The sequence below is a fragment of the Neolamprologus multifasciatus genome, chromosome 18, assembly GCF_963576455.1.
Source record: "Neolamprologus multifasciatus chromosome 18, fNeoMul1.2, whole genome shotgun sequence".
Taxonomy (NCBI): Eukaryota; Metazoa; Chordata; class Actinopteri; order Cichliformes; family Cichlidae; genus Neolamprologus; species Neolamprologus multifasciatus.
The window spans coordinates 27,199,719-27,227,711 of record NC_140456.1 but is presented as its reverse complement, the minus strand read 5'-3'; the positions used below and the strand labels follow the sequence as shown (position 1 = coordinate 27,227,711).

Here is a 27,993-nt window from a genome sequence, read left to right as displayed (position 1 = left end):
GCACTTTGGCCGGAAGTTGCGTGAGCAGTAGGCTATCATCGGAACTGATAGCCGCCTGCTGTCCTAAAACACATTAAAAAAATATCTGTAAAAGCGTTTTTAGTTAATTCAGAGTCAAAGGTAAACTAACTCCAAAACAAATATGGACGACGATGTGTTGACGACTCTGAAGCTGTTGATAATTGGTGAAAGTGGCGTCGGAAAGTCCAGGTTTGTCTGTGTTTTAGCGAGCTTAGCAGCTAGCCTGTTGTGAATGTTGACATTGTTGTGTAAGTTTCTTTCTCCCTGCCCAGTGTTCCAGCTTAACTGGTTTTCGTGGTGTCTGTTGATGCCAACATTTCAGCCCGTCTTCACAAACTTCAGATGTTCCTGGTAACAGATTAGACACATTTCTGAACACTTTAGAAGTAGATTTGAAGTTTAAAAAAGACATATGCTCTGGGGTTGCAGTGTGATTTGGCAGGTTAGGGGAAAACTACAAAAATCTTACATAATAATGTCTGCTCTGAGCTTCAGAAGGCTTTCTTTGTGTACAGCCTGGGATCAGCTGACCTGTCCTATTGCAGGTTTGGATTTTTTTTGTTTAGTTTTTTTCCCTTTGTGAATTTAACCAACTGTATTCTACAATATAAAGGCCCACGTTACAGGAGCCTTGTCTGCTTCCAGCGTCTAGCCAGTATAAATGCGGAATTTGCAAGTTGATCAGCTCAAATCCAAAGTGATACCTCCTTTGAGAACCAAACCCTATTATACAGCAGCTGCATTGAAATGCAAATGAGCACTCCATTTTTTGAGTGTTATTTCAATTAATTTCAATTAAAAAAAACCCAAACAATTCATGTACATAATATTAAGTTAAACCAGATTTTTTTTTAAATCACCTTACTATGCACACAAGTAAGGTTTTAAAAGATTTTCACCAGGAGGCCATACTTTCAACACTCTCATGAACTCACAGTTCAATTACGTGTTTCTCTCTGATAATATCTGTGCTTTTACTCGGGAGCTAACCTAGCACAGTCTGCCCTGCACCACTCCAGCACCCATTACTGTAAACAGCACCACAGCACTGCACATAGCTCCAGTTTAGCCAGCACTTACTGGTCAGTATAAACTCTAAATTGCCCAGAATTATAATCTTATGATTGTGAATTTGCTTCTAAAAACATGTCAGAGTACTTAATGTATTCAGATGTATTCAAATAAGTTCAACAGCACATCATGTATAGATCCATGATTTGATAAAAAAAAAAAAAAAAACCTCAAGCAAAACAATTAAACTTTTGGAAAATGCATCCACTGTGTCATTAGCTTGCAGCTAGCAGTAGGGGTGGGCAACAATGAAATCTCTGACGACATAGATTCCAAAGAAATTCTGAACGTTTTATTGATGGTTGTAAAGTAAATGGAAAGCCATCTTTTTCCAACAAACCGCTGTCACTGATAAGCAGTAGCAAAAGTAAGCACAAAACTAGGGCTAGGCAGTGTTTGCCTTTGTAGCTCTTCAGGAGCTGCACAATATGGTCACATATTAAAACAAAAAAAAAGTGTTTTCTACCAGAGATGACTTGGGTGTCTTGGGTCAGGCTTTTTAACCAGTTGCTGAATTATCAATTCTCCAGAAAATAGCGTCACCATTCCCAAAGGATCCACCAACCTCTCTGCCCGAACAGTAGGAGTAAATAATAAATAAATATTAAATAATATAGATTTTTAAATGCGACTTTATTCCTTAATGTTTTTTCTCCTGTTAGCAGCAAAAAAAATTTACAACAGCTTTATTGTTTTATAAACAATAGCAAGACACCGACTCGGTACTCGCTGACCTCATATCAAATTTATACTAATTTTGAGTTCTATTTTTATATTTAAGCTTTACTCTCAAACGAGAGTAAAGCCTTTTATTGGTTTTTAAATCTCTAAATGGTCTGGCACCTGTTTATTTGTCTGACTTGTTGAAACCCCATGTCCCCATTCGTTCCCTTCGGTCAGCTGAGCAGTTGTTGCTTTCGGTCCCAAAGTCACTGCTGAAACTTGGAGGAGACCAAGCGTTTGCTGTTGTAGCACCGATGCTTTGGAATAACCTTCCTCTCCATATTAGACAGGCTACATCAGTGCCAGTTTTTAAGTCCTTATTAAAAACCTATTTTTATTCCCTGGCTTTTAACTCTGTGGGTAACTGACATTTTTATTAATTTGATTGCTATGTCTGGTTTCTGTTATTTTATTACTATATCTATATTTGTATTGTACAGCACTTTGGTCTACCAGGTGTGTTTTTAAAGTGCTATATAAATAAACGATGATGATGATGATGATCAGGGCTCGCAAAATCGCTAGCCCGACGTCCCTGGGCTTTTTCCAGTCGGGCTATCAAAATCTATCTCTGCCCTGCCCGTCGGGCTATCATAGGAAGGAAAAATATATGTCAGTGCTTTTGCATTCTTTCGGAAATGTAGCTGGGTAATTATGTCATTGGCATCGGTGAGCCACTGTTAATATGGGACATATTGACATCGCGTTTGAATTTGCGCTTGTTTTTTGCTTTCACTTTGCAATCGCGCAAACTGTGTGTAGAGAGTGACAGCACTGATTGGTGAGTGATGATAATTTGCACACCAATTCCTCTGACATCGTCTTATCAATCGTTAGCTTACTATGCAAACATGACAAGTGAAATCTCCCGCAGCTTAAACATGTGAGAGGTTGATCGCGCAGAGAATCGCTGAGCGTTATGTGAGTGCGTGTGTAAAAGCAGCAGGATATATATTTTAGTTCTGCTGAGCCAAATAAGACAGGTCAGCGTGAAGAAGTGACAGCCAAAGAAAAGCTTACCACAAAACGGAAAAGTTATGACAAATCAGACTATAAGGCAAAAAGAAAGTGCAGCTTTATGGTTTTATGGACAAAATAATTTCTGTGGCTGCAATATGACGAGCTAAATAACCAGGGCTGCACATAAGTGGTCCGCAGGTGCGCATTCGCTGTCAAAATAAAAAAAAAACACGCACAAGATAAGAAGTTGCAACGTGTGTTTGCGTACATAAGATTTTCTGGAGGAGGACAGACATTTGTTTAGAACTCTTAAAGATGTCGAAGAAGCTCCTTTAAGCAATTACTGTGATGTTCCTCCACCTCCAAAGAAATGTCAGGAGTCCGAACCACAAAAGAAGCGCGTATTCTTGGAAAAGTGGTTGCAGGAGGTGAGCTGGCTTCAAACAAATGATGAACGCACAGAGATGTGGTGCAGAATGTGCCATGAAAATCTCACTGTAGCGGACAAAAACACTGCCTTTTATATGGACGCACACGCGCGTTGCAACTTCTTATCTGGTGCGCGTCTTTTATTTTGACAGCGAATGCGCACCTGCGGACCACTTATGTGCACCCGTGTAAATAACATAATGTTCTGCCGGGTGTGTTGTTACTGGGACCAGTAATTTTATGAAAGGCCCCCATTAGAACCCATGAGAAATGCAAGAAATGCATTATTGCTCAGTCTGCAATATCTTTCCCAGAAGAAACACCAATTGCAAATAACATACTAAAAATAAACCTGAAAAATCAGTTTAGACCAGCGTACTATGTTGCAAAGAGTGAACTACCACTGGCAAAATTTAGCAGTCTTTGCAAACTTCAAAAAGCAAATGGCCTAGATCTTGGTTCCACTTGCCTCTGACCTGTGACTTCAGTGGAAATTTCTAATTCAGGATCTGACACAGACTGATTCATGTTCTACACAGTTCTTACCTGTTCATAGAAATTTCTGTTCAATTAGAACCAAGTATTTGAGTTGATGATTGTAATTTTTATACAATGTTGTAATTTGTGTTTCAACAATTTTTTGATTAATGTTTTGTTTCCGTTACAATATTATACTTTAATGTATAATATTGTATCGGAAACAAAACATCAATCAAAAAATTGCTCTCTTTTTTATTCGGGCTACTTAAATTTATTTTGGGCTACCAAAAACTGAAGAGTCCCTGCCCGAAGGGCTACCAGGGAGTTTGAAATTTTGCGAGCCCTGATGATGATAACACTAAATAATTCTATGGGACATTCTTCTTCTTTTTGCAACAGTGCTGCATTTTACTAGTATATTTTTATGATCTATAGAGGTTTTTATCACCATTTGATAACATTACCGGAGTAGCTGACGCTTTGAGATAATTTTCTGTGGAAGAAGAGTGAGGTAATAGTCAGCTTTGTGTGACCATGGTGATCCCTATCACCTATGTTTGAGTCAATCTAGATAACAGGATGACACCATATTTGTAGAATATAGCCCTGATTGTACTGTGGTACAAGTTTATTTATAACAAGTTTATTGTTTCCACCTTAAGAAAAGTTGTTTTCTTGCATATTTGCTAAGCACTGTTTTTAAAAAAAATAAATAAATAAATTTAAGGTTCAGAGGCTGACATGCAGCCCTTGCTCTCATACATATCTTGGCATGCACTAGGAGACGTAAACACATGGCAGAGAAATGGTGTTGATGTTCTTATATCATGTAAAAAATTTACATGATCATTATCACAGGATGATATGATAAGAAGCCACAGCTAGCAGGCACACTATGTGCCAGATTATCATATTTTATACTCCTTCTACTTCTAGAGTTAGGGTAATCATTAACTAAAGGTGCTATTCTCGGGTTACTTCCTTAAATATACAGCCCTTTTTTATTGTCTCCTGGAAATAAATAATGCAAAAGTAAAAATGAAGTGCCTTAACCTTATTATGCGCAAAGTAATGCCAGACTGTTACCGCTGCCAGTGCTAAAATGCAATGATTGCTAGTTAACATGGGCTCAATGAGCAGCAGGTGTTAATCAGCTGACAGTGTGAACAAGACAGAGCTGCAGACTAACAGGAGAGATGAGGAAAGTGCACAAGTTTTATTAGTAAATGGTTGTTTGAACAGGCTGTGAATGACGCAGGGCTGATGATACTCTGGACACAAAATGTGTTATGTCTGTCAGGTAAACATGCGTAGGCCAGTGTGCACTAAAATACCATTACAGTTGCACAGAAGCTTCTCTTCAAAACACAACAAGAAACTGCAGGTGGCCTTAACCTACCACTGCACCCCTGGCAGAGTGAGAGGCTTGTCTGTCAATTAGATCATGAAGTACAAAGTACTCATGTTTGGGGGGAGAAAAAGAAGTTAAAATTCTGGTGCCTTTATAATCTTTTGGCATGTGCCCACTTGTCCTTTAAATCATTTTCTAATAATTTTAAGTCAGTTAAGTTGCTTTTAAAATCCATGTTTTTATTTTTGTTTTTGTAATGTTACCTTTAGATCAGGGGTCGGCAACCCTGGGCACGCGAAGGGTTAACTGATGGCATGACTATAGCTGGACTGGCCATCGGGCATAGCGGGCATTTGCTCGGTGGGCCGATGGTGATTTTTCGTTTTTATGGGCCCATGATTTTTATTTATTTCTTTATTTGTAACGGTAAGCAATGAGAGGTGGTGGACTGGCCAGATGCTGGCCGGTGTGTAAAAATAACTCAGTTGTTTGGTGGTGGCTATGGCGGAGCTTCCACAGATTCAGTAACATTAGCAAGTGGTGGAGGCCAGCAGGTGGATGAGGGAAAGGGGAGGCAGGAGGAGGAGAAACCCGAGGCGGCCTCCGGTCAGGTGTCAGGTGAACTGAACTTCAGGTGAGAAGTTATGACCTGCAGTCTATCTGGGCCAGATATAAACCAAGTTTAGGTGCAGTTTATTTTCGTTGTGCTAACTTTTTACAGTCAGTTACACTAACTCGTACTGTGTGCTAGCTAGCATGACAGAGTTTCTATACAGCTGGGTGGGTGCTATGATGTTACTGATAGTGAACTTTATTTTATTCATAAGGTTAGTTAGTAGAGTTGCCAACCGTCCTGTATTCAGAGAAAATATTATGTGTTTCGTATTGAGGTGAAAAGGAACACAGTTTGTCCCGGACTTCAGCTACAATGGAAAAAGACACAAAGCTGGAGTTACTCTGTCTTTGCTGCACAGCTGCCTCTTCTTCTCTCATTCTCTCCCCTCCCTCTCCTGTTGCTACTTCAATCATGAAACTGATCAATGATCAGCTGATTGGCTTTTCTCTCTTGTTTGTTTATCGCCCACTTTACGCCAGAAAGAGGAAACCAGCGGATGTCGCGCTAAACAACAGCAGCACGTTTAAGCTTGATCAGCTGTTGTTAGAATTTATTTAATATTAATTTCTAGTATCAGCTGATGTTTGTTGGAGCTGTAAAAGCTGCTGGTCATGATATCGGTTTGGTTATCTGGTGAGAGGGAAACATGAAGAAGAAACCAGGAGATGTCCTTACTGAATCATCAGAGCTGAACAGGTGATGGAGAAACAGGTTTACCTTTTAGGTGACATGGATGAGTTAATGGGAAGTTATGAACTGTTGCTGAGAGACAAATAACACCAGGATCCTTTTTTACGTAGCTGACAGCTGGTAACTGTGCAGGGGCGGGTCTAGCAAAGTTTTGCCAGGGGGCCAGGTAGGGCATTAACAGGGAAAGGAGGGCACAAAGAAATACTTTTCTTTCTTATTCGCATTTAAAATGTCTAGCTTTTAATAAATAATTATCTGAATCTTACAACCAAAGTTTTTATCTGATGTAAAATGTATAGAAGTCATACATATACCAACAAGACTGTACATCACTGTCACAACAGCATCTGTTTTCATTCAAAGGCTTTATGGCTTTTCCTGTAATACGTGGTGGGCCGGTCTCTAGTCAAAATGCCCGAGCCGATTTTTTTGTCCCAGTCCAGCCCTGGGCACGACACGCAGTGAATTAATCTGAGATGGTGCATTAAAAAATAAATGGCCGCGCCAGCGCTGCACATTGCAAATTAGCTCGCATAGTCACATTAGTTGTGCTGCTTCTTAATGACGGTATCTTAGCTAACAACCCCAACTACCAGATTCAACTTGTAATTGGCTAAAAATAACTTAGCCTACCGGTGAGAGGGACGTTGTTAGCTTTCCACATTCCGACACTTCAAAAGCTTCAGGAGTTTTCCGCTCAGCGCAGCATCAGCACCGCGGAATTACACGGATACATCCGTAGACTCGAGACAGAATTCACAATGCTTTTTTGGGACGTATGGACCAATGTTTTCTTTTCTGATCAAACCAGAAAGCTTTAATGAGCAGCTGGGTTTGTCTCACATTAACTGGCTGAGTTAATGCCAGTTAATGCAACATCGAAGCAGCTGGAATCCACAGCTGTGCGTGTTCATGCAGCTTGCATTATCACCCGCTAGACATCACTACCTGACAAGTTTAACTGTCTTCAGAACATTGCAGAGGCCTTATTGACAGTATTTGGCTCTACATATCTGTGTGAGCAGATTTTCTCTCACATGAAGAGTGTCCTCAGGTAGCCGTCTGAATATTGGACACTCGGAGACCTGTGTCTTGTTATGGATAAAAAGTGTCTTTTTTTTGTTTCAAAATAGCTGATAACTATTCGCTGATAGCTGCCAACATCTGCGAACAAATATAATTCTATAAAGTGGTTCTATATAGTGTGTAATTGTTAATATAGATTGTTATTAAATTTATCGCTAATGCAATCATATGGCACATTGACTTCTGAGGAAAATTTAGATGGCACTCGTCATCAGAAAGGTTACCTACCCCTGCTTTACAGCACTTATTTACAACTTATTTAAAACTTAACTTAAAATTGTTTGAGCTATTTCCATCCTGACTGATTCCCTGCTCCCTCTTTGTAAATCACCTCGTATCACTTTGATCAGATAAGTTGACCTGTTGAAAATGGCGACTCTGAATGCAAATTCTTGAACACAGAGACTGAAAAATATAATCAAATCTCACCAGTTAACATGGAAACCACTTAAGTGTTTTTGGTCTTTTTCTAACCGTTTGCTTCAAGTATTTGCTGCTAACAACCCTGTAGTAATGCTAATCTTAAGGGCCTTCCTTTACACACGGACGCGTAAACTTTGTTTGAACGTTTCGTGAGCTGCACATATTCTTAATGCAGATTCTCACACTGTCCATTTGATTTGATAGGATTAATTTTTTTTGCTGCAAATAAAAAAAATCGTGTCAATCAAACCGCTGCATTTGGCGACGAGTACGTCTTACTTCAAAACATGCACCAGTACTTAATTTGGAATTTTGTGTTGCAGGTTTAAATTTTTTGTTTTTTGCACCTTGCCCTGTGTCTAAAGGCCTTTACTCCTGCAGTTTTAAAGCTTTCCAATTTTTTCTTTTAGCTGAAAGGTGTCAAGCGCTGTTGTCAAGACCATAAAGTTATTGTGATCCTGTGGCCCTGCTCGGGGGAAACCTGTTCAAAGCTACGGCTAGCTCACAATAGCCTGTTGTACTGGATGAACTGCTCATTTCCATTTTATCTTTATTACAGTCTGCTCCTGAGGTTCACAGAGGATACTTTCGATCCAGAGCAGTCTGCCACAATAGGTTTTACACACTCATACATGCACACACATATATGAAAACTACTATTGATTTTAAACTTATAACTTAAAGATTTTTTCTTTTTGTCTCTTATAAATGATCAGGTGTGGACTTCAAAGTAAAAACACTTGCAATCGATGGAAATAAAGCTAAGCTCGCCATATGGGTAAGACAGAAATTTTTATTCCTGTTTTCTACATTTCATGTTTGGTGGGGGAGGGAAAAAAACACGATGAAGTAAAACGTTTCTCCACAAGATGGTGACATGGTACAGCCAAAATTGAAGGACATAGGTGGTATTCCCAGTATCCAGTAAAACCATGCTATGCACAATGAATCCATAACCTAACCCCCATACAGAGAAGTGCTTGAAATTTCTTTCTAAAAAGTTATTATTATTGATATTATTATTTTATCTGGTCTCAATAAGAACATGTGTGGGAGGTTTATAAAAATTGGAAAAACCTAATGGCCTCTGTTTTTATGTGATGAGGGGAAAAGTAAGGTTTATATTGCATCTGTTGTTAAAAATAATGCAGTGTTCTTGGAAAGCGTTGTCCCGGGCATTCACATAGACGTTACTGTAACACAAAACACCTAGGGTACCATTGTCCCATTCCCTGTATGACTCCAACTCTTTCTCCCAATGGCAGCAACACATCAAGCCATGCCACAAAAGGGAAAAAAGACAAAAAAAAAAAGATCAGAACCAGCTCTGAGACTTGGTCTCCAAACTATTCACATCCCAATCAGATTGAGCATCTGCCAGAATCCATATGGACCCTGTCCTGCAATCACGGGGACCTAAAGGCTCTGTTGTCAACCTCCACCACTAGAAGACACACACGGGGTCAAAGGTGGTATGACAGCAGATCGGGGATTTAAAGAGTATTAGACAGTTTTATTGTGGTCCATCACTTTATATTAATAGTGTTGTTTTCCAGTCAAACTTGATAGAAAAAAAAAGATTAATTGTTCCCGAGGCAACAGAAAGCTCACATTGTGACTGTCCGAGTGGAACTTATCAGAAACACATGGTCTCTGAGGTCAGATGCTGGGAATTGGCTGCTGTGCCGCTGGCCTTAAAAGTTTGGTATCAGAAATCTTTTGCGGCTTTTATTTTCGTAGGACACAGCTGGACAGGAACGGTTTCGCACTCTGACACCCAGCTATTACCGCGGCGCACAGGGAGTCATACTTGGTAATTACCTGTACTGCAACATAAATCAAGATCAAAACAGACCGATACTGGCAGTTGCATTTCTGTCAGTGCTGTTATAGTAATGTAATGATTTTCTCCAGCTCCTTCTTACTCGTCACGTCTTCCTTTTTTCAGTGTATGATGTCACAAAGCGTGACACGTTTACAAAGCTCGAAAACTGGCTGAACGAACTGGAGACCTACACAACACGCAACGACATAGTGAAAATGCTGGTTGGGAACAAAATTGATAAAGTGAGTCACTTTTACAAATCCTTTTAGCTCTGGTTTTATGAATCCAGTTCATCCTATATTGTTTAATAGTGCATTTTGTCTGTGAAGGTTCTCAGTCATCCAGGTCATCATAGTCTAAGGAGCTTGGAAAGAAAAGCGTCTTGACTTTTTAAAGTTTCCTCGAAGACATTTCACCTCTCGTCTGAAAACCTTTTTCAGTTCTAAGAGCAGATGGTGGAGATTTCCCACGACATCCCAGTGTACTTCAGACCCAGCCACACAGTCAGACAAAAACTGGTTCATCCCAAACACAAACTCCCAAACACATACTTAACAACGTAATATATGCTGTACAGAACAGCGAGGAATGCTCAAACCTTTACATTGGAGAAACCAAACAGCCACTTCATGAACGCATGGCACAACATAGAAGAGCCACCTCGATGGTACAAGACTCAGCTGTCCATCTCCATCTAAAGGACAAATGTCACTCTTTCAAGGATGCCAATGTTCACATATTGGACAGAGAAGACATATTGTTTGAAAGTGTGAAAGAAGCCATCTATGTCCACTGTGAACGACCATCTTTGAACAAAGGGTGGTGGCTTATGGCACCAACTGTCTGCCATCTATAATCCAGTTTGGAGATCCCTTCCCAGACGCCTTAACGCCCCCTCACATCCTGGCCTTCTGACCTCAGTAAGGCTACATCCACACTAATGCGTTTTCGTTTGAAAACGCATCGTTTTCTCTCCGTTTCGGCTTCCCGTCCACACTGAGGCTACGTCCACACGTACCCGGGTATTTTTGAAAACGCAGATTTTTCTATGCGTTTGCACCTTTCGTCCACACATAAACGGCGTTTTTGGTCACTGAAAACTGAGATTTTCAAAAACTCCGGCCAGGGTGGATATTTTTGAAAACTCTGTTTTTGCATTTACGTGTGGACGAGAAAAACGGAGAAAACGCAGCATCAAAGGTTTTTTTTTTTGATGTCACACTGTGCGCCACGTTATTATTTGGGTGAAATGAATTTCTACAATACTGTTACTGTTAATTGTTCTCTCTGCAGTATTTAAATGCTTACATATACACACACAGTTACTGTCCCTCCACACATACGACTCGGTTCTGCTTCTATGCCCCAGCTTTGTTTACTTTTTCCCACCGAGGCTTCTAGACTTCTGATTGGCCAACATTTCTGCACGGTTAGGAATATATCGCCACCTGTTGCTTTAGCGTGTTCCTAGCAGCGTTTTCCTTCATTTCTGCCTTTACGTGTGGACGGGATTTGAGACAACGTTTTTTCTGATGGAAAACGCAGCGTTTTGAAAACGCTCTCAAAAACGCATACATTTCAAAACAGAGCTTTCGCGTATCCGTGTGGACAGCGAAAACGCAGACTTTTGAAAACTATGACGCATGTTAGTCATATGATGCAGTCATGTGACCACTTCACCCAAGATGGCGGAGGGCATTATAGAGCAGTTGTTTTGTTTGCTCTCAATTTTGACAGCCCTATTAAAGAGTAATATCAGTTTGTACATGCTCCAGATAGCTTTTCTTCCAATTCTTTAATTCTCACTCGCTTTTGCAACTTTGTACTTTTGTGTTGCTCGCAGCAACAACTCCACCTCATTGTTAGTCCATTTAAAAAACTCGGTGCTTTTCCTCGACATTTTGCCACCACGTTTCAAAGAGCCGGAAAGTAAATAAACGGCAGACAGAAATGAGGCAGGCCAAATCTTCTTGCGCTTCATGCATGCGCAGTACTGGAACGTAAGTGTTTTCGGCCGTTTCAATGTGGACGCACAACTCTATGAAAACGACTGAAAACGCTAGTGTGGACGCGGAGTGTTTTCAGATGAAGACGCCGTTTTGAAATCTATCCGGGCTAGTGTGGACTTAGCCTAATGCCGGGCTCACACTGTGCGATTTTTTGGCCCATTTTGAGCCGATTTTTGAGTTGTGCGACCGTTTTGGCGATCGGCCCAATTTTGGCCTTCACCGTGCGTTGTGCATCGTGTAGTATACGTGGGGTAACGAGAAGCGATTAACACCTCATGACCAGCTCCCGATCATCAATCGCTCGCGACCGTCGTGAGGGTGTCACCGCAGTTTCTCACACTGCGCATGCGCAAACACAAATGTCAGCGAAAAAGACGGCACAGCACGGCAGTGCAGCGAGTGATCTGGACACAAGCGATCGAGGCACAACTTGTAGAACTTTGGAAAGCTCGTCCGAGCCTTTTCGATGTGGCCTCACAAAATTATCACGACCACAACAACCGTGAAAATAGTTGGATCTACACTGCTGCTCAATCACAGCTGCCTGATCAATGTTTTTCATTAGCAATTTAGCAAAGTTGATGGCGGTGGTGTGCGTGTCTGTGTGAGTGAAAGCGAGCGACAGAATTTCTGTTATAACCTTCATTTTATGGACATACAGTGTGAGCACTCGGGTCGCATCAGAGCATCGGGTCGTATAGTGTGAGACCTGCATCGTGACCTACGAACTTCTAACCCCTGCGAGTCAATCGTACAGTTTGAGCAGGAGCTGAATCGCGCGACTGAAAAAATCGCACAGTGTATGCCCAGCTTAAGTCACATGATGGGGTGAGGCTAGGTTTCACAGTGGGTTCACCTGAAACCTTGGCTGATTGTGACCCACACCCATTTTCACACCTTGGGTTGTGTGATTAGGCAGAGGAGCACTAGGGGGTCCATGACCCTCTTGGAGACATTCCCATAGGGCTTAAAATCTGGGACTCTTCACCAATTACCCCTCAGAATTGAAGAAGCTTCTCGGATGAGAGGTGAAACGTCTTCAAGGAAACTTAAAGAAGTCCAGACGCTTGTGTTACTTGTCTTGTGTTGTACTTTTATGATATGTACACAATTCTCCCTCACCATTCGGGCAAATGACAATTTTTTTTTTTTTTAACTATTCAGGACGACCGCGAAGTGGACAGAAACGAGGGGCTGAAGTTTGCTCGGAAACACTCGATGCTTTTTATCGGTGAGTTTCTGTGTTCGAGTAACGTCAGGCGTGGCCGGTCATGCTCGTTTAAAGTAAGAAAGGCATAAAATGTAACTTAAAGCTATTAGAATTTACCGTAGTGCTGCTTAAAAGTCAGGACTGTTAGTGCACAGCTGGAACAAGCCAAGACATCATTGAGTTAGTCATGCGTGTAGTTCAGATGAGATGAGCTGTGCTGTTTATACTGCTCGCGCATTTCTGAGTCTCTGCTGTTGAAAGACGCGGCCACTCAGAGGAGCTGCATTATGATTAAAATCTAGCCAGCTTTCATTTATCAAATCCATGTCCGCACGTGTTCCTGATTCTCCTCTCCAATCTGGCCCTCTCTGGTAAATTAGGTTAAGGTTTGTAAAGAGTTTCCATTTTAGAACGGCCAAATTAAGGGGTTTTGAAAAGGGCAGGGCAAGAAGAATCTGAAGCTTTCATCTGCAGCAAGGATGTCTTCATCCTGATGGATGACTTCTGCTTTTATGAAGTCATTTTATACTTTATTAGTCATGTTTGTCAGCTGACTGATATGTTTTGTTTTGGTAGCATGCTGGAAAATGCTCACATTTACTTATTTACTGATCTCTGAAATTCTTCCCTTACACAGAGGCCAGTGCAAAGACCAAAGATGGCGTCCAGTGTGCCTTTGAGGAGTTGGTAGAAAAGATCCTCCAGACTCCGGGGCTCTGGGAGAGCGAAAACCAGGGTCAGAAAGTTCGGCTGGGAGACCAAGAGCATGCCAGGCCTGGGGTGTGCGGAGGATACTGTTCCATACCCTGAAAACGAAAAAGCACAGACGTGAGAGGACTGACTAGTGACGGGAAACGGAGAGTGAGCGAGAGGTGGAAGTGGATGAGCGCCTTTTTATTTGTCGGGAGTACGTCAGTCGGTCGAAACAGACACTGCTGTTTGCACACTTCCTTTTCCATCACTTATATATCACTACTTCCTGTTTAAAAGAATCACGCAGAAAAAGAGCCTCGTGTTTGAGGTGGGTGTTTTAAATTAACCACGTGGAGTATGAGTCTGTCATCCGAGTGTGTATGGTTTGAATTTATCTTGGTGGCTCAGCTGTACATTAAGACTTCAGGTTACACAGTTCTTTCAGCGTGGACCGATTTTGTGGTTAGAATAGACAACCTGTCAGATTTTAATCTAATAAATTAATTGAAGTCTCCTTCATCTCTTCACAAATCTCACCTTCTATGTAGCTGCAAAGTACAAAATCTTCTGCCAAACATATATTAGGAAGCTTTATTAAACACATACTATAGCACTTGGATTGAGGATTAGGGTGGGAAACATCCAGGCTAATGCAGGTTTTCATTTCAGTGCACTCGAGAACACTGTGAATTCTCCAAAATCGAACCTTTTCCAATGACACCCCAACCGTCACCCAGTTACTGACATCAGTTTGTCTTTTCTGTTCACTCGTGTGTTGTCTGTTTGTCTATTATGTCGATTCTCTGCTTCAGACTGTTTAGATGCCTTCAAACTAATTGATTTCCTGTGTTTATTTCTTTTGGCGTGAAAATGTGCAAGAAAAGTGATCAACTTTGTCTTGCAGGATTTCCAGTAACCGAACCCATCTCTGTCTTTGCATGCGTGATCTGGACGGTAACTTCTAGAGCTACAAGTGTAAAGTTTACAGTACCACGAGCTCTTGCAATAAAATGTAGCTTTTTATGCACTTGAGCTCATAGATTGTTTTTTTTAATACTAAACTTTGACTTTGTAATCTTGTTTTCGCATTTATTTTGAAGGATTCATTTAGTGTTGTCCAGGTTAATTGAAGGTATTTCATACTTAACATAGCTGTGTTCTTTCCCATCTTCAGTATATTATAAACTTGATGTGTTTTTGCTGTTTGTTTCTGTTTTCTCGATAAAAAATGATGTTGAACTCTTCGCCCTGCTACACCCTTTCTCTCTCCCCCCGCTCCCCCATTGCTTTTGCTGTGCATCTGTTTAAATCATATAAAGTAATATGTTAAATCGATATCTGCCTTAATATCGAGATGCATTTGCTAGAGTTATGGTCAATTAACGTTTGAATTGTTTCAAACTGAAATAAATGACAAACCTCAAGATGCCGTCACTCGTGTCTGTTGTTTAATGGCCCTGTGGGATCTGCCTTTTAGTTTCCGTGTTGTGTAGAAGCCCACCTAATCAAAAGCAGGTTTACAGTGGAAACTTCAAGTGAGGCGCTCTTTCCATAATACTTTGTTGATGACTAGCCTCCTGCACATGTAAGACTGAAAACATTCCTTGCAACAAAAAAAAACAAAAAACAGACCAAAACTGGGACGTGTGGAAAAATCCAGTTAATCATGTTGTTTAAAAAAAAAGTTCCAGTATGTGATTACAAGCTTGATGTCAGGATGTCCCCAGATGCAACAGGACGAGACATTCTTCTGAAGCCTGAAGGGTACTTGGTATTTCCATTATTTATTTTCTGCAGCTGATCGTGTGTGTGGAGGAAATAGAATTCCTGAAATGTCATTCAATATAAAATAAATTAAAAACATTTGTGAATGTTTCATTGTGATCTTTGCTGTTCCAGGAAAATGAAAAGGTTGATTTTTAAAACAGAGAGCACATCTATTGAGAGCAGCTTACGTTATTATTCCATGACACCACAGGGGCAATTCCATTTGAAACTTAACAAAAACCTTACATTCGAGCTGCTTGGGTGGGGTCTCTGTGTACATTACTACAACATTAGTATCTCTTTGTAAATGGTTATGGGGATTTGTTAGCTATAGAGTTATATACAAATTTGTTGATGGGAAGTGGTGCTATATAAATAATCTCAAAGGGCTTCATATTGTAAGGTAAAGAACCAACAGTAATATAAGCCCAACAATCATGCAAACCTCCTATAAGCAAGCACTTGGTGAAAGTGGGAAGGAAAAACTCCCTTTTAACAGGAAGAAACCTGCAGCTGAATGTGGCCCAGGGAGGGGCACCTATCCATCACAAATGTTGGCAGTGAGGGGAAAGAGAAGAAAACACAGAGACACACTGGGTGATGTGTTTCTGGTAACTTGTTCAGTGTCTGTTCTTTTAGCACAAACTAGCATCTTTAGGAAATCATACATTATCAGCTCTTTGGATGCTAAGCTCTTCTTTGTTCATTAGATAGCTGCTATCCATGTCTAGTGTGTGGCCAGTACTCTTCAAGAACATCTACTTATGGTTTGGCTAAAACACTGAAGACAAGCATCATAAGGTCAAAAACAATGATTTAAGTGAGTTCAAAGAGCTCCACATGCTGTGGTTTCATCACTGTGAAAACCCGCATTCACATCAGACAATGGAACCATTGTTTTTAAAGAAGTATTAATATGGCAGCTCTAAGTTTGTAACAGGAAACTAGGATTTGGCCCATGTCTGTTTCTAGCCTTCCCTCCATGTTCCCTCCAGGAACTGTCTCCCTAGGCCACTATAATACTCTTCTTCCATCAGTACAACCCTTTTAAAATCCAGTTTGTGTAACGATGCAGTAAAACTTCACCACGTACGTCTGCACACGTGAAAACTAAGACTAAATACAGCTCAGCAAAACAAAACTGTGCATAGAAATTACTCTAAGCACACGACTATTCAAAAGATTTCACATTAGGTTTATTGAAATAGCTGCTGTCAAACATTAGCATTGGATGATGATCCAGTCTCTTGGAAGTTAATATAACTTACTGCAACAGAGGGGGGCAAGAGGAACATAGCAAAAAACAGTAACAACTAATAAACAGCATTAGGTTAGTGTTAAAAATGGTTACAAACAAGTTAATCAGCATTACAAAACAAAGATCTCAGAGGCTGTACATATATATATATATCGCAAGGCACGTGGACGTCTGGTTTTCCTGTATGAAACAACATGTTTAATGCCTACACACTGTTTGCCAGTGAGACTTTGACAGTCTGGACCTCAGAGATATGAGAGGATTTCTGGATGATGCGGTTGGTGAGAGCGGGCCCGGTGGCACAGCTCTGCTGTAGACCTGAGGCAGATCCTGTGTTGCTCATCCCGTCTGTGATAGTGGTCTTTGCTACAGAGAGAGGCCCTCGGGTGTAGCTCTGCCCTGTGGCAGCGCTGGACACTGGAGCACTGCTCTGGTCTGCAGTGCAGCTCTGCCCCTGGGCCAAGCTTGTCAGAGCCACAGCAGCGTGGATCTCCCTCCAGCCTTGGTCATGTTGTCTCTGCTGGCCTCTGAGCGGCTGCTGGTTCCTGTGAATACATACATACATATAGAGTATATACATATCATTTGTAGATCATTTATTATCACCCACGCCTTCCTTTAAAAAAAATGATCTAAACACCAATTTCAGATATCCAGAGCCAAAAAAACCCACAAAAAAAGCATCTCTTTATAAAAGTCAGATGATTAGTGGTTTGATTTCAGTGAGATTATAAAATGTATGTATTCAGTAATGAATGAGTAAACTTACCTGTCACATTTAGTTGAATTGTAGTCGCTTGTATCTGTAAAAGAGAATAAAAAGACTCAAAACGTGCCATGAATCAGTTCGACTCGACAGCAGTGAAACTACAGACAGTTTAGTCATGGGACAATGAGTGTTTGGGTTAAGCTTTGGAATCATATATTAGTGATAAATACATGTTTTTTTGTGGATACCCATGGGCTTGTGTGTGGCTGTGTATGTCTGAATGGCAGTACATTCTTATATGTTTGTGTCTCTGGATGGATTTTAACATGCTGAAAAGTGTATTGGTCTGTCTGTCCTCAACTATTCAACTGCTATTCAGTGTTGAGCGTTCAAGAGGGAGAAAACAATCTTAAATGTACACTGTATCTTGTGGACACCCTGTTTTCATTTTTTTTTAACAGCCATATGGGTCACATAAATGAATACGACCATCATCTAAACCTGTTAAAGAAAGAAGGATGAGGTGTTCTGTCAGTGCCCTAAATAGAAACAATCTGGGCATTTTTAGGAGCAAGAGAAGAAAAAAACAAACTTTTCAGTAATATATCGCTACATGGTTTCTGTTTGTGGTCAGCATATAAGTGTGCATTATATGTAAAACATATTTTCCATTTCAGCTTTGGAATATTGCCTATTTTCACTGGAGCAGATTGAAGCTGGTCAAAAACAGATTTTTCTTCAGAGAGGACTAGACAGGGAAATTAGAGGTCTGCTGTGAAACGCAGTCTTTCAATGCTAACAGCCCGAAACATTCCCATCTCTGACTGTGAAAAAACATAGGCCAGGGCCAAAAGCAACTACTTGTTGATAGTAAATCATTTTGCTGTCTTATGCTTTTCTTTTGCTACCGAATGTTCTTCAGCCTATAACCTCGCCAGTAAAATAGTTTAGTACCTCAGTTGTATTTATTACCCTGAAAAAACATTGTTTCAGCTCTGGTGAGTCTTAGATTTGCAGCAAAGATCAGTTACAACAAAATTTTACAAGGGGTAACATGAAGCTGCTGAGACGTCTAACTGCTATTACATTGTCCCGCAGTGATGCAATGTCATTTCATGTTGGATCCATAATTATGGCCATATAAGGGATGGTTTCATATTAAAAAGAAACAAACTATTTCATTTTGTTGCCGAGTACAACGACAAGAATGATGGCACTCAAATGTCTGTATAGCAAATAGCCCATAAAACTAAAGCAAGCAAGCGAGTTAATTTAGCTCAGTAAAAAATGTCTCGAGGTAACAAAATCCACTTTTTGGTGGATTTACCATATTTGTTTCAATAAATGCCAAAGTTTAGAAACATGTAGTAGTTACATAGCAATGTCGTTAAAAACAATATGGTGCCTAACCTGTAAAACTCTATTTGATGTTTTTACAATTTGTTTTTTTTTTGTGTGTAGATGGTATGAGTGAACAGATGGTATAATTAATAAGTAAAGAAAAGCAATATTTTTACATTTGGAAAGAGGCTGTTTTCCCTACTGTTTGGGCTATGCTAAGCTAAGCTAAGCTAACCATGCTAAACGTTTTACTAATCTACTAATAAAATTTGAATTTCTTTAAATTTGAAAAAGTAACATAACTTTTGCGTTAACATTGTCTAACTCAGACGTTCCCAAAGTGTGGGGCCCGCCCCCTAGGGGGGGCGCAGAGCCATTGCAGGGGGGGCGCGGCATGAAAAGGGAAAAAAACAAAAAAAACAACGCTTGGACACTGCTAGCACGGGCGCCCACACGAACGCAAAGCAGGAGATGAAGCATAGCTGAATATGTTTCCAAACCAACTTCATTCTATGGTGAAGCATATCTTCCCTTTGGTTTCACCTGCACAAGTGCCGAGGTAGGTCTCCCTGCAGGATTGGTTTCCCCTTCGTTGGGAGCAGCGCTGGGCTGTTTAAATCACGGACAAACATTATCCCACATTCTTGATTTGTAGTTCACAAACACTTGTTGTAATGACTAACTACTCCTGACATTTTGGAGATGTTAGCTCTTTATACAGTAAAGTTACAGTGGGATACAAATAACATCAGGCTCATCCTGCCACAATTAGTTCCCCGGTTCAAATCACGGACAAACAGCATCCAACAGTTGTTTATGTTTTTGAACCCATTTTGCAGAGGGATTTTTTGAAAAATGTATTGATAGCAATGATGAATATTATTACACAGGAAAAAAAAAACAACTACATGTAAAATAATTACACCATGACGCCTCTGCCTTTCTAAATGGAGGGACAGTAACTGCGTGGGTATGTAAGCGTGTAAAACCTGCAGATAGTCAGATTAACAGTATTTCGTCTCTGTCTGCCATTCTGCAATTCATCTCATGTAAACAATAACGTGCACACAGCGTGACGTGAAAAAAGGCACATACCTTTAACGTTGCATGACGAACTCTGTATTCCTCGTCCACACGTAAACGCAAAAAAGGAGTTTTAAAAAATCTCTGTTCTCAGTGATTCGAAACGCCGTTTACGTGTGGACGAAACAGCTGCGTTTTCACAAATACCCGTGTAGGTGTGGACGTAGCGTAAAAGACTTAGTAGTTTATTTTCTTACTACCTGTAATTTATTGCAGATTACTTGTATTTGCTTAATTGTTTACTAAATGTTTGAGGTGTGAAATAAACCGCAATGGAGCAAAATATGGGCGTGTGTGGTTGGAGGATGTGTTCGTGCGTGTGCGCGCGAGGGGGGGGGCGCGAACATTTTTCTTGTAAAACAAGGGGGGCCCAGCAAAAAAAGTTTGGGAACCACTGGTCTAACTTATGCAGGTTTCTGGCATGTTGTCATGTACACATTGTTTGAGAGTTTTTGGTCATATTGGTTGTGCCAAAGATGTGGCTTTGGCCATTAATGTGTATGATACCAAATTTTCCACAAACATTTGCTAACTACTTGCCAAGTAATAGCAAAGCTTGAAAACTATAAATGTAAAGCGTTTGCCTTCTAAATAAAAGTTGCGTCTCAGCACAGGCTCCATTTCTGGTCCGTGTTACATTTTTCACTATTTCACTACTGCACAGAGAGTAGCTAGTTAGTATTTTCAGATAAGCCGGTGTGCTTTATACAAACTACAGAAGACCGCGACAATCTGCTAGTGACTAGTAATTGTTGGGTTGTCACTGGCTGGTTTCTAAGCCTGGATGATTGGTTCTTAGCAATCGATTTCACAGCAAATGCAGGTTAGGGAATACATTTGCTTGATGGTCATGGACCGGTCTCTAGGTCTGTGTGACTGGTGCCTTATTCACCCGATCCTACATTGCCACATGTCCAAAATGGTGGACATGTTAAAATGATGCGGTTAGTGGTCACAAGTTTGCAAAACCTCAATACTATTTAGTAATAAAATATTAACAGATCACCAGACAATGAATTAATATCTACATGAGATCTTTAAAACCTTGGCGCTCTCCCACAATATAAGTTGAAAACCGCTCACATGTCCCAGTGTCAGTGATTATGAATTTTTTCCCAGATGTATAATTCAGATCCACAATACAGCATATACGAAACAAAAACCTTCACTCTCCAAATCTATGCTTTCACTAGAAACAAAACAGGTAGAAAACACAGTGAGTTTTTTCTCTAGTTATGCATTTCACTGCTCCGCATCCAATAAAACCTCATTCTAGTCTAGTTCATGGCCCTCCAGGCTTTTTAAGGGAAATACTGAACTTGCTGTGAGTGTCAAATTATATAGTATAGAAAATTACTATACAGCCAATACTAACATTGCAAACATAGACTCTGCTACTAGACTTTTACTGCCTGTGGGAAATAAACCGATATCTTTTAGGTGTCCTCGTAGGTTAGTGTGTAGTGGCATCACCTATTAGCCAATCACTTTGAGTTTAGTGACTGTTTTAATCGTCTCCCGGGCAGAGTTAAATGTGTTAATGGTGTTAGCGCCTGTCATGAAGCTGGCAGCTTAACTTTCCACTTCACCTCCACAGAGGAGTTGCAAACGTTGCAAACACCCTTAATATGACCGTCAGGGATACATTAAAAGTTTGTAAAAACATTTCAGCAGCGCTGCATGTAGTGTTTGATGACATCATGAAAACCTCAAAGAACCACCAGAAGAAATATAATTTCAAGTAAGTATATTACACACTTACAGGAATGGTTCAGCATTTTGGGAAATAGAGTTGACCTCAAGAATTATTCTATGTCTACCAGCTAAGCTGAGCTCAAGTTGATCAAAATAACTGAGCTTGTTTGGACTCTGTCTGTAAATAGTGTTGCCAATTAACTAGTTACATGCAGAGACAGATAACTGAATTATAAACAAAAAAAATGTTGATTTATTGACTGAAAAATGCATTTAAACCATAATTACTGGTCAAAAATTATTAAAAAAGAATTTACATTTGTTCTCTTTTAGCTAACAAAGCTAATGTAGTTAGCTTTACGTACTGTACTTTAGTTGTGTCTTTCCACCATGCAGGAATGCTATGTTTTGGCATACTATACTATAAGATAAAGAGGAGTACAACGTTATAAAGTGTAGGATGGCTTAAAGAAGCCCTGACTCACTGATGATGGACTGCCAGATAGAAGAACGTGCATTTCTGTAAACAACCAGTACTGTTGCATTTGACAAGAATTCCTTTCAGTGTTGAAAATCAACCATTGTTTTTAACCTGAAGTTAGTATAGGTTTGTAACACTACAAAGTATTGTTTGATCTGTTACCAAGTAGCAACAACCAGGGCTAAAACAGGACGAAATGTGGAAGTACAAAAAGACGCAATTCCTTCGATGGCCACATGATGCTAGCTAACAATTTTGGTTGCTATAGCTAATTTTGTCTTCATTTATCTATCCCAGTGTTGCCAACTTAGCGACTTTTTTGCCATATTTAGCGACTTTTTTTCTAAAAAGCGACTAGTGACAAATCTGGCAACGTTTCCTGGTGTTATTGGAGACTTATGATGACTTTTTGACGTGAAAGCACATATCGCTCTTACTCTCAACAAGCAGCGGGTGCTGCCGTGGGTACCTCATCCGTGCTATAGCACTCACAGGCAGCGGATAGTCCTTACGCAGCAGTCACCCCCAGCTGCTGTCAGAGCAGGAGATGTTAACATCTTGCTTCCAAACTCCAAATGAATCACGCTCCTGCCCTGACTGTAACGCAGTCAGTTCTTGTTTTACTGTTACTTTTTGTGGATCACAAGGTTTAAAACTACTTAAACACACACACAAACACACAAAGTCGCTGCGCCAGAGTGCCTATTTTGGGTCACTTTTGCTGGTCCCAAGCCCAGATAAAGGAGGAGGGTTGGAATTCTGACATAAAAATAAACAATAATTGCTAAAAGAAATTTAATTTGTAGATCTAAATATATTCTAAATGCATTTAGGGTGTTTTTTTTTATTCACTTTATGTCTCTTCCACAATGTTATTTCTCCCTCCTACAATGTAGGTTACAATTACATAAGCATGACCAATTATCTTAATAGCAGTTTTCCTTACTAAGGAGTTGGCAACACTGATCTATCCCATCGTCATTTATATCTCACTGTTCAAGGTTTCAGTAAGACCTAAAGTTAGGTGTATGGCCATTGTGACGAGAGCTGTTTGCTAGGTTTAAGTCACTGAAATGGGTGTTGGTTCCTTTACATGGATTTATCTAAAAGATAATATGACCTGTTATATTTTACATCCCATTCAAGAAGTTTGTGCTTCAGTTTTGGTGAGTGACACTTACTGAATAGTTTATAAGTGCAGCTAATTAAGCTTCCTAGCATTAGCTGATAACAACTAGCCTAAATATTTGAACTTTTGCCAAAGTAAACCAAAGTGGCAATGGCAAAAATGCTAACCCCCTAAACAACGAAATATCTTTTATGTTGTTTTAATCAATTAAAAATAGTTTTTGCGATTATGAAGCGGCACGTCTTTTGGCATCCTACCTTATTTTATACTGTCTAGAATCTATCTAGACTCTAGATAGATAACAGTTAAGGCAAGGCATTATATTTCATGTGGAATATAAGTTCAGTGGTTTATTTATCTACATATGTTTCTTTCTTAGACTGTAATTTACTCCCCAGGTTTTTCAAGTCAGCCATGACATTTAATTTAGCTTTCACAGAAAATAAAATTATCCATTAAATAACTTCTTTAGACTGGAACAAGGTGATTGCCAGGAAACTACTCTTAACATAATAAAACAGAACCTTTTTTGATTTTAGAGTCAAACTAAAGAGAAGCGCTAAAAAGCAGAACTGGTTTCAAAAATCTTTTCACAACTTTTATAATGTAATGTAAATTTAGATTGACTTTGAGTAAGAAAGTAACACTTGGGAGAACCAGACTGCCAAAGCACATAGCAGTCGAGAGAGCGAAGCCACAACTTCAAACACCGAAGGGGGAAGCCAAATGGATATTAGTGGTCTTGCTCTGCGCTGTCTCACAGATGAGTGGCAGCACCGACAGTCGCTCTATGAGACCTCTCCGGTGTAGTCCTGACAGACTGCTCCATTTCTGCATTTGGCCAAGGTTTCCACTTCTCACCCTGGGAAGAATAAAGTCTCAGACATTCTGTAATTGTCCTTGAGACTGGACTGGACATTTCCACCATGGCAAGAAGCTGAAGCGGAACAAATGGCACATTCTAGAATATGGAAATGATATTTGCGGTGTGCAGCAGCAGCCAGGGCGAGCTCCATCCAATTTTAAAATGAGGGATTTCAGCGTCTGCATGAGACTTTATTAGTAATGTTTGTAGAGGCTTTGGCTCTTGCGCTTTAGCGGATTCGAGGCTTGTCAGTTTGCTGTGCTCCCTATAGGTCTGAAAGGGCACCCAGGTGTCAAACTCCCTCCCACTTTCCCTCTAACTTTATAATTGAATCTCACAGAGCTTCTGACTTTCAGTGAAGTGCCAGAGATTTATTAATATCAGGGCGCTCAGAGGAGCCATGTGGAAGTTTCTGTTCGTTCTGTTCTTACTTTACTGTACACTGTGGTGTGTTAAAAATGAACAGAGGGGAAACAGGGTAGTTAAACTGTCAGTTTGCCTCACATTCAGCATAAATCCACAATTAACAAGGAAGATGCTTTAGTAATTTCTATGGATGGGGGGAGATCCTACCATTTCTAGACTACTGTGCTGTTTTTGATTGCTGATTGATGCATGAAGCTGATATTGCATCACATCTTTCTAAATTCCTGTATTAACACATACAGATATTGCATTTGTGTTAGAAAAGAAACAGGTCTCACCCATGTGGTAGACAAAGTTGGTCTCTGTTTCATAGGACGATGCGGGCGAGACGACATCTCCATCACATTCGTTTGAACTGAACGACTCGGAGTGGCTTCTTCTCTTGCAGGCTGGCGCAACGCCATCGGCCTTCGCCACCATCATGTGCCGCAGGGTGTCGTTCAGGTAGCGATTCAGTAAGCTGCTCTTGTACTTGGAAGGAGGGGACGTGCTGTCGTCACTGTTGGCGCAGTCAGCCATGGTGAGCATGTTGCCTTGTTTCTCCAGCACGCTCTTGTGGGATGATGACCTGCGGAAGTTTGACTGGCTGATGGGAGTCTGTAAGGGACATTCTTCATCTGCAGCAAAGGAAACAAAACTGTCACTGATTTCACACTGAATCGATTCATATCAGTGAATATGAAATGTTACAAACTATGATTAAAAAAGAGAGACTGGGTACATCCACTCTGATGACTTAGAAACTACTAATTCCCTGAAGGTCCTTACCCTCTGAGTCAGTGTCATCACTGCACATGCTCAGCCTCTCCGCGTTTCCCTGGATATATTTATTGTATAGTTTGATCCTCAGGGCCCAGCTCAGGTCTGGCTGCCTCACTGTGTTCTTCAGCCTTCGTCGGGCGTTTGCAAACCAGTTGGAAACCTGCACAGATGCCGCTGTGTTTTTTTTAGCACAGCACTGACTCGCATAAATCAGCACTAATACATCTTTCAAATCACTTTTGCTTCATTCTTCTTTCTTGCGTGAGCTCGTCTCACCTGTACTAGTGTCATGTGCGAGCCCAAAGCCAGTAGGACCTTCTCGGTTTTAGTGGGGTAGGGGTTGTCCCGGTGTTTGTATAACCAGTGTTTCAGGGGCCGAGCCATGTCCTGCAACACCTGTCTTTTGTGACGAACTTTTACGCCAGTCAGACGGGACCTGAAGGAGTAAGAGGTCAACAAACATTGTCCAGCATGCTTACCTGTAACCTGATTGTAGCACTGTAGCAATACTTTCGATCTACTTCACTGTCAAATTTGACTAAATTATGTCATGCAATTAATTTAAGCAAAGCATAGATATCCAAAGAAGTACAAGATCTGAGATCGCAGCATTATTTTAGATTCTTTATAGGTTTAATGTGTTTTTCTGCTATCAAAAAAAGCAAAAAAGTGATAAAATACCCATATCTTCTGTACTTCACGGCAGAGTTGTGTTCTGCGGACTCTTGGCATCGCAGCAGGTCCGTGCTCTGTCCTTCTGCTAAACTTGTCTGAGGTACGTCTGCACAGTTCAGTCTGTTCCTCTCCTCTGCTCTCCTGCCGTCGTCCAAGTGAAGCTCAGACTTCATCACAGCAACTTTGTTCATTCTTAAACGTGCCGAGTCTTCCTCAATCAACAGGTGCATCAGTAAACTCCCAGATGTAAAGAAAGGCAGTAGATTCCCATTCTTGGTAGACTTGGTGTAAAAAGGAATAGGTTAAAAATAAAAGTGTCCCATGCTTTTCTTTCGGTGCTCTCGGGAACATACGTTGACAGACAGAAGAGGAGAATGATGTTTGAAAAGTCAGATGATGTTGTGCGAGGAGAGTTCAAATAACCTGCTGCTCCGCCGCCTATTGGCTCCCCCCACCGTCCAATCGTTTCTGTGGAGGGGTCTGTGAGGCAAAGCTTGCAGAGCAGCGGTAGCACCCGACGGTTTGAGCGAGATTGCACATGAAAAGAATATCAGCAAATGCGGTCATTAGATTTACAAGTGAGATTTTTGCTTGGTGTGACTGCAGTCTGTGCTAAGCAGTTCAACATGCCCTCATATTTTCTACATGAAGCACATGATTCATGTGGACCTTACGGTTTTACCAAAAACCGTGTCAGCAAATAATAGTACATGTTTTACCAGGAGATTCTGGAAATTTATGCATGTAATTACACGGTTACTTATAACCAGCAAAACCACGGCGCTGTGCCCTGTGATAGGCAGCAAATCCTGCTGTTTTCAGATGGATTTCAGTACAAATTGGCCAATCCACAGAGGCCACACAAACACAAGAAAATGACATTAAACTGTGTGTGTGTAATTATGAGTTTGTGTTGCGTCTGGGGTTTAAAGTTTTTAAAGTCTACGTATTTATTTGAGTGTCAGGACTGCATTGCATCCCTTTGCACTGGGAGTAGGGTTAATCCAAAGATAATGCGCATATTTGTCAGTGTGGGTCCCCATTTTTGAGCAACCGGGACTGTAAATAATTATGGAAACTCAGTCTGAAGGAACTCTAACATCATCATTAGTGTAACTAAATGACAACATGTGGGCTCTGAGCCCAGTATTTGAAGACTAGATGGCTCGGCTTAAGCTGTAATTCACGTATGTTTTTCCTCTAAACACTCTTATGTAAGAGTGTTTGGATATACACTGATGACTTTGCCATGCACAATCATAACTCAATAATCTTTAAGCAAACATTTGTGATAAAATGGGGTTTTGGTCATCCTGGCTGCAGTTTAAACTTTGGAAATTGTGGCCAAAATCCAAGTAGCACTTGTTCGGTGTATTAAAGCACTCTAAAAAGTCCACATTCATAATTCAGGACTATCAGCGGGGGAGGTTGAGTTTCAGTGCTTTCAAAGCTGAAAAACACATGTACAAGAAGCGTCCCCGTTAGGTGCTGTAAATTCCTTGCTCACATTCCTCGGCAGCAGTCGGAAAAGGCTACATGCTATCTCACACCATTTACTCCTGTCCCTCTGTGATATGTTCACCGGCTCAACTGTTGATATTAGCTGGGAACACGCCTACATTTGGCAGCCAGGAGACCTGTAAAAAATTCAAGTGGAAGGATATATATCTCGCTTTGTTTGGATACTTTGGCACTTGTGTCTGTGTATGTGTCTTGCAGGTTCACAAACTCCAGGCCTATCCAAAGGGACAAACACCCAGCAAAGTGTGAAGCAAAGAAACAAATTGCCAAGAATTCTTTTTATTATTATTATTTCTAATCCGTTTGGTTCAAACAGACAATTATTGATAGCGCTGTCAAATGTTGTAGATTCTGTTGCATGCTGCTGGCGCTTTGTCCTATTTTAGCATTTCAGCATTTTTTAGCTAATTGTTTTAGTTTACAGCCTGCAGTTAGTGGAAATGAAGCAGCTCAAGTACTCTAATTAGTTAGCAATTAACAACAAACTGACAAATTAAGTTTCTGAAGAGGATGCATTTCCCCGGTACATTCAGACATGGTGCTAATCAAAATCAAATAACTGTAGCGCCAAGATAAATAGGTAGTGCTAGCATAAAACTTAGTCTATTTCTTCAATTATTATTTCTTCAACGCTAATGATGTTATGCTCTGATGTATGGTAAAATGGTAAATGGCTTGTATTTGTATAGCACTT

The 27,993-nt window shown here is 40.5% G+C and overlaps 2 protein-coding genes across 2 annotated transcripts; one reads left to right on the top strand and one right to left on the bottom strand.

The window, feature by feature from the left end:
* Positions 1 to 3: 3 nt before the first annotated feature.
* Positions 4 to 15,014, top strand: LOC146498173 (ras-related protein Rab-18-B). Its single transcript, XM_085140276.1, has 7 exons — positions 4 to 210; positions 8,410 to 8,465; positions 8,567 to 8,628; positions 9,591 to 9,663; positions 9,799 to 9,917; positions 12,849 to 12,915; positions 13,532 to 15,014. Exons 1-7 carry the CDS (start codon positions 143 to 145, stop codon positions 13,702 to 13,704), a joined length of 618 nt encoding a protein of 205 aa, XP_084996402.1. The 5' UTR covers positions 4 to 142; the 3' UTR covers positions 13,705 to 15,014.
* LOC146498172 (homeobox protein Mohawk-like) lies at positions 13,531 to 27,993 on the bottom strand. The gene is made up of 6 exons (XM_085140274.1): positions 25,785 to 27,993; positions 25,380 to 25,539; positions 25,110 to 25,263; positions 24,620 to 24,958; positions 17,382 to 17,415; positions 13,531 to 17,157 (listed from the first exon to the last, which is right to left on the bottom strand). Exons 1-6 carry the CDS (start codon positions 26,006 to 26,008, stop codon positions 16,818 to 16,820), a joined length of 1,251 nt encoding a protein of 416 aa, XP_084996400.1. The 5' UTR covers positions 26,009 to 27,993; the 3' UTR covers positions 13,531 to 16,817.

Bases quoted from the DNA above. Each gene is read 5' to 3' on its own strand.
- LOC146498173 (XM_085140276.1), top strand. From the start codon at position 143: ATGGACGACGATGTGTTGACGACTCTGAAGCTGTTGATAATTGGTGAA. The intron at 8,466-8,566 runs GTTTTACACACT...ATAAATGATCAG, and splicing joins AGAGCAGTCTGCCACAATAG to GTGTGGACTTCAAAGTAAAA. The intron at 8,629-9,590 runs GTAAGACAGAAA...TTATTTTCGTAG, and splicing joins AAGCTAAGCTCGCCATATGG to GACACAGCTGGACAGGAACG.
- LOC146498172 (XM_085140274.1), bottom strand. From the start codon at position 26,008: ATGCACCTGTTGATTGAGGAAGACTCGGCACGTTTAAGAATGAACAAA. The intron at 25,264-25,379 runs GTGAGACGAGCT...GCATCTGTGCAG, and splicing joins CGCACATGACACTAGTACAG to GTTTCCAACTGGTTTGCAAA. The intron at 17,158-17,381 runs GTAAGTTTACTC...ATGTATTCACAG, and splicing joins AATTCAACTAAATGTGACAG to GAACCAGCAGCCGCTCAGAG.